Consider the following 12338-nt stretch of genomic DNA (forward strand, 5'->3'; position numbering starts at 1 on the left):
GCAATTGTAATCCTCTAGCTTCTGCTATGGATTAAAGGTTCACCACATTGGCCCAGGAATTGCTGAAATTACTTTTCAGTTTCTTCACTAATTTTGTGGTCTAATATTAATTGATTTTAGGGGGACAGCAGAATGTGGTGGAGAGAATAATGGACTAATTTAAAGAAAATCCCTTCCATAGAGGACATTTGTTTGTAACAAAACAACAACAACAACGGTACTGCTCCTGTTATGGTATCTGTTCACACAGCTCTCAAGACCACTGGAAACAAGTGTCCACTATCCTAGAGCAGACAGTATTTTTGGGGGGGCTGGATCAATCTATATATACCTAGAACTGAACAGGCATATGGTGAGTCACAGCTGGGTCTCACTGCTAGGTAAATTGGAAGTAATTATGTCTTATCTATTTCAACTGTAAACCCTTTGGTGCAAGGACTTTCTTACTATGTTTTCTACAAAACCTGCAGGATTGTCTACACTACCTGCCGGATTGGCAGACAGCAATTGATCCAGCCAGGGGATTGATTTATCACATCTAGTATAGCCGCGATAAATCGACAGCTGAGCGCTCTCTCGTTGACTCCGGTACTCCACCAGAACGAGACGCACAAGAGGAGTCAACAGGAGAGCGTCAGCTGTCAACTTACAAAAGTGAAGACACCAGGGTAAGTAGATCTAAGTACGTCGACTTCAGCTATGTTATTCACGTAGCTGAAGTTGCATATCTTAAATTGACCACGTGCTGTGGTGCAGATAAGCCTGAAGCAGTGATAGCCAAATTGGTGGTCATAAAAAAGCAGGGGAGAGAACACATATAGTATATGTAAAATATAATGAAGAACTAAGAATTATTTAGTATTTGCATTACAGTAGTGCCCAAAAGACCTAACACTATCAGGGCCCATTGCAGGTTTTGTAGAAAACATAGTAAGAAAGTCCTTGCACCAAAGGGTTTACAGTTGAAATAGATAAGACATAATTACTTCCAATTTACCTAGCAGTGAGACCCAGCTGTGACTCACCATATGCCTGTTCAGTTCTAGCAACTGAAAATACACTGAAGTAGAGATTTTTCCTATCTTGAAATGTTTAAATATCAAACAAGGAGCACTGATTTGAAGTCAAAGGGATTGCATACAATGCATAGAGGAAGCATGCGCAAGTCTTTGCAGGATCTTAAATTTTCACAAATATCTGGTTAATGCTACACTTATGAAAACCTAAACTAATATGAAATTTGACAGGATCAAAAAGATTCTTGGTAGGTATATAGAGCTAAGAGCTCAGTTACTCACTATCACTCTCTTCCAGTCAATGTGCCTAAATGAACACTCCACATGCTCTTGCATGATACAAGAGAAGCCTTTTTCATTATTAACTGTAGCATTTTGACAGATTAGTCAATTACAGTTTAGAGCAATATTCTCTTAGCAAAGAACTAGCTAGTCCAGCTATCCACTGCTCCAACTTGGGCTCTCTTACAGGCTTCCACCTTCATTCTTCCACATTATTTCTTCTGTACCCCTGCTGAAGAGATTCATTATGTTTATACAGGATTTTAAGGAGTTTTCACTAATCCAGTTCTTCAGCAGCTATTCCTTTGCCACACATATGGTCCAGTTTCTTCCACAGTTATCTGCAGCCTCTAGCAGCTTATAAGTGGTAGTAGGTGGGGCTGTGGGAAATAAAACTTCATGCAACACCACACCCAGTCTCTGGTAAGCAGAGGAGAAAGAACATCCAACCTAGATGGTATTTAGAACAACACTGTGGACAGTCTGCTTTAAGATTAATTTATTGATGATTTCATAGTTTAAGAAAAAATATATGCTCAAAATCATCTCAGGAAGAAGCCATATTAAATCTTAAACAGACTTAGTGAATCTTCCTACATAATTACACATCAAGCACTACAATATTTGGAAATCTGCATTTAGTGCAACGGAAAATTTAAGTGTATGACCAACTATTTCAAAAGGCAAAAACAGTAATGATTAAGCGCCAGTAAATGTACCACAATTAGAGTTAAGTTCACATCTCCACCAGTTCCTAAACCGGATGCAGTTATTCTTCATTTAATGTTCTATATTCCAATACATCTTAGCTGAACAATTGTAGATATTTGTTACTTCAACCTCCAAATCAGGTTTGCATGTGGAAAAAGTTTGGAAAAAAAACCATGAGCATAATCTGTACAAGGAATTCTTCCATCCCTGCTTAAAAGAGCTACTGGAAAATTAAAGGGAACCACGTTCTAGATATTTCTCTGTATCATCCACTCTACAGCTCAGTATTTCCAGCTCTCAGAAACAAGAGTCTATCATCCAATTTCATGTGTGCACAGAAAGCCTGGCACCATTTCTCTTCCAAGACTGCTTAAAAGGAAGGAGGAAAGGCCAACACTTCTCCTCCCCTGCAAAGTCACAGACACATATACAAGGGAGAGATAAGGAAGAGAATGGCTGAATACAGAGATATATGGGACTGCAGTGCACTCTCTCTGGGGAAAAAACAGCTCCAAGAATATGATTAAATAGTTACATAATCAACAAGTTTTAAATGTTTCAGCATTTAACAATTTTTCTTAAACACCAAAAAAAAATTTAAAAAAATTTGCACTTATATGCAATCATGGTTGCTTCCTTAGGAAATCCAGCATATGGTTTCTAAGTAACAGTAATAAGGACTCTTTCATTGCCACCTTGCTGTATCTGATGATCTATTTATGCACTTTCTCAAAGTACTCCTTAGAAGCTTCTGGACTTGGCTTGATCTGTAAACAAAGAGAGAGTTTTATACAAGTTGGTATATACACAAAGTGTACGAGATAAAAAATATGGCTTTATATTTAAGATTCCATTTAAGAATACTGTTTATGCTTTAATAAACCACACAGTTACTTCTGTACATCCACTCTCTCATGAGAAGCAACGTACAGAGGTATTTTAAGAGAAGTGCAGGCTTCTCAGCTGCAAAAAGAAAACTGAAAAATATTTAACTGCAAGACATTTAAAAAATATAAACTAGGACTATCAATCAGTTTTAAATCACACTGTTAAACAACAGAATACCAGTTTAAATTTATTATGAATATTTGATATTTTTTTACATTTTCAAATATATTTATTTCAATTACAACACAGAACAAAGTGTACAGTGCTCACTCTTTTATTTTTTATTTAAAATACTTGCCCGTAGAAGAGAAACAAAAAATAGTATTTTTCAATTCACCACATACAAGTATTGTAGTGCAGTCTCTTTATTGTGAAAGTACAACTTACAAATGTAGGTATTTTCCCCATATAACTGCACTCAAAAACAAAACAAAGTCCACTCAGCCTACTTCTTGTTCAGTCAATCGCTAAGACAAACAAGTTTTTTTTACATTTACAGGAGATAATGCCACCCACTTCTTATTTACAAAGTGACTTGAAAATGAGAACAAGCATTTGCATTGGCACTGTTGTAGCAGGCATTGCAAGGTATTTACATGCCAGATATGCTAAACATTTGTATAGCCCTTCATTCTTCAACTTGTAGATTGCACATTTTTACAGTGCAAATATTTGTAACAAAATATAAAGTGAGCTCTGTATACTTCCTATTGTGTTGTAATTGAAATCACTATATTTGAAAATGTAGAAAGACATCCAAAATATTTATAATAAATGTAAATTGGTATTCTATTATTGTTTGACAGTGCGATTAAAACTGTGATTAATCGCAGCTATCTTTTTTAATCTCACGATTAATCGCGATTTTTAAAAATTGTTTGACAGCCCTAATTTAAACTGATACAAAACACAAGGCAAATCAAGACAATCCAGACAGACTGTCGTGACAGTTAATACAGGAAGCAAATGAAGACTGCATGTACTCAGACGTGTTGGGTGGAGGGAGGGATTTTGTACTCTCAAAAGAATACAAAATGTGAATGTTTTCTCCACATGTAACTTCTAGTACACCTCTACCCTGATATAACGTGGTCCTCAGAAGACAAAAAAAAAAAAAAAAAAATCGCACCACGTTATAGATGAGACCGCATTATATCAAACTTGCTTTGCCCCACCCTCCCCCCGTTCCTTGTTCCCTGACTGCCCCCTCCAGAGACCCTCACCCCTAATCACCCCCAAGATCCCACCCCCTACCCAACCCCCCTGTCCCGACTGCTCCGAACCCTATCAACCCTGACAGGCACTCACCGGCAGCAGTGGGAAGCAGAGCAGCCTAGCCCCAGTCCACTCCACCCTGCCAACTCCCAGCCACGGCACTCCGCTTCCTGTTGTGAGTGCGGAGAGGTTGGGGAAAGGAAGCCCCCTTGCACTCACCTGCAGAGGGAAGTGGAGTGACGTGGCCCCAGCCTGCTCCGCTTTCCTAGCCCCAGCCGTGTTGCTGGGGCGCAGCTGGGGAAAGGCCCTGCACTCACCTGCGTCGGGAAGTGGAGCGCCACGGCTGAGAGCTGGTGGAGTGGAGCTTGCTGGGGCTGGGCTGCTCTGCTTCCCGCCGCCGGTGAGTACGGGGAGGTGGGGGAAAGGAAGCCCTCCACACTCACCGGTGGCAGGAAGGAGAGTGACGTGGCCCCAGCCTGCTCCACTCTGCCACCTCCCAGCCGCAGCGCTCCACTTCCCGACATAGGTGAGTGCAGGGAGCTTGGGGAAAGGACGCCCCCCATACTCACCTGCAGTGGGAAGCGGAGTGCTGTGGCTGGGAGCTGGTGGAGTGCAGTGGGCTAGGGCCGGGCTGCTCCACTTCCACTGCTGCTGGTGAGTGCGGGGGGATCCCTTCCCCCAAGACCCCTCCCTCAAGCGACATGTCTGGAGCCGGGGCGAGGGAAGCAGAGTGGGCTTCTCCCAGCCACCCGCTAATCCCCCAGGCCACTCTGGGACTGCGGGGCCCCCAAAAGTGCCCTCCCACAGCTCCTGCCCCCCAAGACCCTGGGGTAGGAGCCCCTGACCCCTCTAGAGACCGTCTGCCCCTTATCAATCCCCTCAGCCCTGGCCTGGCCCGGCAGCATGTCAGAGCTTTACCGTGTTGTATGCGAACCTGTGTTCTATTGGGTTGCGTTATATTGGGGTAGAGGTGTATTGTGAATGTACTTTAATGGTTCAGACTGAGGGCTTCAATTCATACAATGAAAACTTAAAAGACTTTTAAGTTAATGAGTCCTTTCATATTATAGTGCCCAGTCTTCAGACTTTCCATGCAAAAAGGTAGGACATTTTCCAGGATTGGGTCCATATTTTGGATGGTGATACTTAACCAACACATACCGTAGGGGACTCTGGAGTCCAGTTAGCTGGGCAAACCTCTCCATGAGTGTCCACGTATTGGAATGCCTTCACCAAGCGAAGGGTCTCTTCTACACTGCGGCCAACAGGGAGATCATTGATACTCAGATGCTTGATGATTCCATTAGGATCAATGATGAAGAGACCTCTGTATATGAACAAAGATGTTTTGAACCTTTTTAATATTTAAAATTTAATATTAATTCTGTATCTTGTGCATGCTGAAATCTATTTCATAGAGGTAAAGTTATTCTAAATCACTCATACAACAGTGTATGGAACATTTGTACAATACTTGCTAAGGTGTACTTTTTGCACAATAAGATAGCTAAGAAGAAGTAATGACAATAGTCAGAAATAAAGATGCTGATTACGAAAGTGTAATCAGAGCATTAATCCCACCCATGCTTTCCAGGTACTGAAAGCACTTCTTTCTGTTATTTTAAGGCACCTCCAAATCCATTTAAAGTGCTACTTTGAGCGTTGTCTGCATATAGAATACAAGATTTAGTCTAATTCCTAGTTACAAGGATAGCTGGTTATGCATTTAAAAGAATGTCTCAATTTCACCCGTAAACTAAAGTGATGGAATTAATTAGATTTGGCAACAAATATTTAAGTTTCTTCCTAGCCAATAATTTAGACAAAAAGTTGCGCTTTTTTTTCTAAACAAAGGGGTTATGAAGCAGAGTTAAAGAGAGCTCTGGGATCACTATTGTTCTCTATTACTATATAGCAACGAGAAATAGAACTCATGCGTCCTCAAATACAGAGGGTCAGAAAGCAGAGCAGGGAAAGTACAAGGCAGAGCCAAGCATAATTTCTTCCTTGCCATCATGTCGCAAATCTCGCTGTGCCATATATGTGCAGCTAGGAATCCATGGGCACTCAAGAAGAGGCAGATTTGAGCCTCTGTGATGCTTGACCTCCTCAAAATTGCGTGGAGCTCTGCATAAATATTAGTACTACTCTAACCTATCCTTCCCTTCCCCCCTCAGAGAGATAGGGAAGAGAGGAAGCATTGGGTTAAGAGAGTCTCAAGAACAGAACAGAACATTCTTTCCTCACAAGTGTTCCTGGATAGATAAGTTCCAGAGGCTTCACACCCTGACCTCTTCACAAGGCTATAAACCCTTCCCCCACCTTCTATAACACTCTACAGAAACTGCAAAACGAGTCAGTTTGACAAGCTGTGTTTCACTCTTACAGATTTTTGAGGGGAAAGGGAATACAATATGACCCATGCAGTTTTAAACTTGGCACTGTCATAACTAGGGAACAGTAGAGGTTAACAGAGAACAAATTCCTACCTTAGGGCTAGACCAGGTCCTTCTAATAGCACACCATAATCTCGGGAGATTTGTTTTGTCAGGTCTGACAGAAGCGGGATATTCATATGGCCCAAGCCACCACTCTAGTAGAAATAAATAACAAAAGGGTAAGTTTGAGTGTAATAAGAGTGAAGACTGAATGTCTGTTTAGCTTTTTATATTCATTGCATCACTGCCTACTAGGAGTTCCCTTCAGGAGTCACAGCACTGATAAAACATTCATTCTTGAGCCTTTATTAAACTAAGCTCTTAACATGGTATAATTAGTTCACATGCTTTCAGCAAACTTAATTGCTGGTTTTAAAAAAAACCACCTCCCTGAACACGATGCCCTTCTACACTGATGATTTTCAGACTGCTGACACAGCTGGTACTAGACCACCCATAACAGCAATGGAAAGATTTTAGGGAAAATTATTTCCCCTTACACACTAGGTGATCACTTTAATTAAATAAAAGAGCATCTGTTGCACATGATCTACTAAGAGAGATGTCACTTTATTATACAAGTTGAATATCCATATATAAGTACAAATGTTTGCATTTGTTCATGCTAGTAACGTTTATATCTGAACTGTTATATTATGTCAAAGATATTCTGTTTTCTGTATGTAAATACATTCAGCATTTCAAGCACATATTTTCCTATATTTGGGCAGTCGAGTGAGAGAGTGTACTGAATTGTGCAACATTTTGACCGCCAAAGGATAACCTATCCTTGAAATGAGACTGATGAATGTTAGCTTTTCTATTCCTGGCACTGTCAATGAACCAGTGTGCAACCTCAGGCAATCACATAGCCCCGATTCTGCACATACCTATCCGTGACAGAACTACTCATACATGTGCACAACTTTACTCACATAAGCGTTAAAGAAATTAAGGCCTTTGTCTCTCTGAACCTCCGTTTCTTGCAAAGGCACCATGGGAAGAATACTTTCCCACTTTTATAGAGTGCTTTGAGACCTCTGGATGAAACAGGTGCCAAATATAACTTTACATGTGCATTAGTACATCAAAGCCAATATTCACATTTTGGAGTTTTGGTCCAACTTTGTTTAATATGAATACAAACTGATTTGCCCAAGGCAAAGCTTTGTCCAAGTATATTAGGCATGACAGACTTTAACAAAATTAGCTCTCTCTTCTGTCTGCATATTACAAAACAACACACACACACACACACACACACGCAGGCAGGCAGCATCAGCTTGTGGGCCTTCACATGAATCTGCAATTATACATAGCTTCAGACTGGTCCTGACCTAGGTACATTTTTGCTAGGAAGTATAAACACAATGAAGCATTTCCATATAACCATATTAGCAACAACTGAAGACATCAGATATGAGCCTTTTTTGAACTGCTCCATTAGGTTTTCTAGTCTGGTTACTGGCAGAAGACCAACATCATTTTGACATTACTGAATGTAAAGAGACCTGACAGTAAGAACAACTGCTCCCTACCACTTCCTCCTTCTCTCAAGGAGTTAGGTGCACCATTTTATTACACAAGAAGTTTTAAGCTTTTTTGTGTCTTAAATGAGGTTGTTAGGAATTTCAGTAGCTTTCAGCTGATGCTATAAATCTAACAAGCCTATTATTCTTTGTTTCAATTAGATCAGAAAAAAGTTAGCTACTGATTAACTACTTACTAGTTACACATACACAGCAGGGATATGTAGTAACTACTAAATTTTATGTACAAGATCACAAGTAATAAATTGCCTTTATTTAAGGGATCTCATAAATAGAATATGCATTATAGGTTTTACTCAGAAGTTAACATTTAATCACACTGTGTAAACTTCAAGAGTACTCAGACATACACTGGACAGGAAAGCGAAGTATCTGGTTGTGGTACTACATCAAACACAGAAGTTAGCTATTAGCTAAATATGGCAAAGAAGTTTTTGAGCCTTATACTTTTGAACTATTATCTGTCTCCACATTTTTTATTTTAAAAGAACCAGATGAGGAAGACAGTGCTTTGAAGTTTAATACTTAAAATTAGATCTCATATTAAATATACACACAGAAAAGCTGTCAAATGCTATAATCAGGTAATTCTTTCTTCTTGTTTGCTTTTTTTTTTGGTTTGTTTGCTTTTTTTTTTTTTTTTAGGCCTGTCCTAAAATAAACTACTGTAAACGTATGCACGTTGAATATTTAGGAAATGCCTCTCTATGCACTTGTGTTCAATTAGAAAAAGATTATTCAAAAAGTATAGTGGAAATTTATGCTTGATAGTAAGAGTTTGCAGAGTTGAATCCTCTTTTGAAGGTAATCAGCCTCTTTGCACGAGCAAATACAGGATTTTACACAACTTCTCAACAGCACTCTCTAAAGTGCTGTTAGTGAGAAAACAGCCATGTGACTCATACCTTTCGTGGTGTTTTTGTCCAGGCCAGATGACAAAAGTGAGAATCCACAGATACAGCAACGACCTCACAGTTCACATCACGAAATTCATTAGCTTTGTCACTGAAAGCCACAATTTCTGTTGGGCATACAAAAGTGCTGGGTGGGAAGAGAAGGGCAGTAAATAAAAGAAAGTACGTTGCAATTATTCCAGATCTAAGCTTCACAAAAAAGTTTTAAAAGAATGAGGAAACATTGGTTTCCAGGCACAAAACACACTGCTGTATTACTTATGTAGCATGTTTTACAGTTCTATTTCATCACTGATTCAAGTTTTCAAGTAGCTGAATCAGTTTCAACAAGTCTCAGAAAAACAGCAATTGCAGTTAAATAGTACACTGATTTTGTGTGTCTACATTTTCAACAAGCAAGACATTTTCATGAGTTCTCATTCTGCTAGCTCTTAGGTGAACAGTTTGCAGAAAAGTTCTACATTCGAGGAACGTGGATGGAGGGATTGAAAATGGAATCCTCTCCCAGCTACCCCACCAGCAGAGCCACTCCACAGCTACTATTGTGGGCTCAGGACTTTATGTGAGTGGCAACCCACAACTCGCATTCTGAACAGCTTTTGTTTACTGGAGCTGCTTAATCACAGATCTGCCAGCTCTGCAATAGCCCACCCCTAAGTAAATCCCTTCATGGTGACTCAGAGCTCCAAGGTGCACAGGCAGAGGAGTTCTCTGCAACCAGGATCCCCCTATGTAGTGGAGCCAATTTTGTTTTGAAGCACTCAAGGTCCTCCAGAGGCAACAGGATTTGTTCCCAGCTTTACACTTAAAATGAGCCAACAGAACTATTGTTGCAGTATGAAACTCATCTCCTCCCCGACTGTTATCATTCACACTTTAGAAACAGACATGCTTTCTGCTTGACAAGGCTACCCAAGACAAGGTCAAATGAAATGTTGGTAGAGATAGAAACCCACAACATGCTGTTTCTGTCTGACTGAGCAGGAGTCTAGATAATATTTTTTTAAAAAAAAAGTTACACTCACAAATCCAAGGGGTAGAAGAAAAGTACCAGATATTTTCCCTTAAAGTCATCTAGGCTCAATTCTTTGAACTCTCCATTGACAACAGCTGTTCCTTTAAAATATGGGGCATGCTGGGTAACAGCAGGAACAAACCTTGAAGAACCTAGAAAGAATAAATCATACTGTATGTCAGTGGTTCTCAACCATACCCAGAGGAGTCTCCTTGGGGGTATATCAACTCATCTAGATATTTGCCTAGTTTTACAACAGGCTACATAAAAAGCACCAGCAAAGTCAGTACAAACTAAAATTTTATAGACAATGATTTGTTTATACTACTTTGTATACTATACACTGAAATGTAAATACAATATTTATATGCCAATTGATTTACTTTATAATTATATGGTAAAAATGAGAAAGTAAGCAATTTTTCAGCAACAGTGTGCTGTGACACTTGTATTTTTATGTCTGATTGTGCAAGTTTTTCAGTGAGGTGAAACTTGGGAGTACAAAAGACAAATCAGATTCTTGAAAGGGGTAAAGCAGTCTGGAAAGGTTGAGAGCCACTGCTGTACTTTTAAACTATTAAACAGATACTTTTAAACTATTAAATAAGTTAATCAACCAGAGTAGTATATAGGAATGCCTGACAATTTTGAATCAACTGTCATTTAATAGCTCAAGATCCACCATATTGTAGTAGGAATATATTTATTTGTGCTCATACTATGTTAGGAATTTTTTTTGCCTTTTTATGTTATAGCAATGGGAGGGGGCAGGTTACATGTTTGAGAAGCAAAGATACTCAGTGTACAAATGTGACATTTTAGACATGAATGCTTTCCAACTCAATCCTGTAAAGAGAAAAACTTTAGTCACTTTGCCTGCATGTTATCCAGACAAAGATCAACATTTCACAACTGTGAAATTGCAGATTTTTTTTGCAAATCTGCAGGGGACGTTACCATTCCAAGAATATACAGTCCAACCCTGCCCTGCTCATAGTCTCCAGCAAGAGGTCACCTTTTTAGCAGCATCCCCACATCAGTTTAGGATGAAGGGCTACTTTACCAGTGAAGAAGTTGGCGACAGGCGGAAGCCGGAGAGGAATGGATTTTGCAGGCGTGTGACTGATTGACCCACAAGCCCCTGGGAGCTGCTCCGAGCTACACTGTAACCCCTGCGGCTGTTCAGTCCCACCCACGTGGGGGCCCCGGCAGAAGCACCCGCTTGCCTGCCACGCGCTAGGGTAGCTGACACTTCTTGGCGGGGCGGCGGCGAGGGGTGGCTCTGACTTACTGGTGCTGAAATGGAGCCGGGGAAGGGCCAGTTCTGCCTGAGCCGTGCATTTCCTCCCGCCGCCGGCGGCAGCAGCAGGAACAGGGGGCCGCAGGGCAGCCGCACAGGCCCCCCAGGACAAGGGAGTTGCTCGCGCTACCTGGAAGGAGAGAGGGCAGAGATTCGGCACGTGCAGGAGCGGCGGGTCGCAGGGGGCCGGCCGGGAGCATGCAGCGTGCACGGGGTGGGGGGAGCTCCGTGCCCCCAGGATTGGGGGCGGGGTGCCCTACCCATCCCGGAGCCCTGCAACGAAAGGGGCTCAGTGCACGAGAAACTGGCCTCCCGAGCGCCCTGCAGCGCGGGAGCGGAGCCCACACACTCACCGAGGGCCTCAGCAACCTTCGCAGGGCAGCAGCCATCTTCGGGGCGGCTGAGTGACAAGCTGGCCCGGCCCGCGGCGCTGCAAAGCCGGGAGCGGGGCGGGGCCGCCGGGCAGGGGGCGGAACCGGCCCGGCTATGGCTGCGGGGCGGGCGGGCGCAGCGGGGCTGTGCGAATCCGGTCGCCCAGGGCGGCAGGTTTCTCAGAGAGCGACGGGGGAGATCCCAGAGGGAGCCCTGAGCCAGAGCTTAGCGGGCGGGCCCCTGGCTTCCCGCAGTGCCCCTGGGGAGCCACCCACCCGCCCTGCACCCTGAGATACGCGGAGCCTGCGAGTAGGGTGACCAGACATGGCGATAAAATCGGGACTTGCCCGGTATTTAGTTATTTGTCCCACATCCCGATCGATATTTTGCACTCCGGGTTTTTTGGCTTGGCCCGTGTGTCCCCATATTTTGTGCTTGTCATCTGGTCACCCTACCTGGAAGAAGGGCCAGCACAACCCATTAGGCAACTGAGGCAGTCGCCTAGGGCGCTAACATTTGGGGGGCAGTGACCGTGGCGGCCAGACCTTCTGCCACCTCTGTCGGGGGCAGCATTTCTGGGGCGGGACCTTCTGCCACCTAGGGCAGAAAAAAAGTTGGCAGCACTCCTGGCTGGGAG

General features: G+C 42.4%; 1 protein-coding gene across 1 annotated transcript; it reads right to left on the reverse strand.

The window, feature by feature from the left end:
- Positions 1 to 1780: 1780 nt before the first annotated feature.
- Positions 1781 to 11780, reverse strand: PRDX3 (peroxiredoxin 3). Its single transcript, XM_030568355.1, has 7 exons — positions 11683 to 11780; positions 11321 to 11459; positions 10040 to 10181; positions 9006 to 9141; positions 6602 to 6705; positions 5274 to 5439; positions 1781 to 2776 (listed from the first exon to the last, which is right to left on the reverse strand). Exons 1-7 carry the CDS (start codon positions 11716 to 11718, stop codon positions 2723 to 2725), a joined length of 777 nt encoding a protein of 258 aa, XP_030424215.1. The 5' UTR covers positions 11719 to 11780; the 3' UTR covers positions 1781 to 2722.
- Positions 11781 to 12338: the final 558 nt, after the last annotated feature.

The sequence above is a fragment of the Gopherus evgoodei genome, chromosome 7 (genome assembly GCF_007399415.2).
Source record: "Gopherus evgoodei ecotype Sinaloan lineage chromosome 7, rGopEvg1_v1.p, whole genome shotgun sequence".
NCBI lineage: Eukaryota > Metazoa > Chordata > Testudines > Testudinidae > Gopherus > Gopherus evgoodei.

Coding starts and splice junctions, on each gene's coding strand:
- PRDX3 (XM_030568355.1), bottom strand. CDS start 11,718: ATGGCTGCTGCCCTGCGAAGGTTGCTGAGGCCCTCG. Junction 9,142..10,039: donor TTCTTCTACCCCTTGGATTT/GTGAGTGTAACT, acceptor CTTCCCACCCAG/CACTTTTGTATGCCCAACAG. Junction 6,706..9,005: donor GGACAAAAACACCACGAAAG/GTATGAGTCACA, acceptor TATTTCTACTAG/AGTGGTGGCTTGGGCCATAT.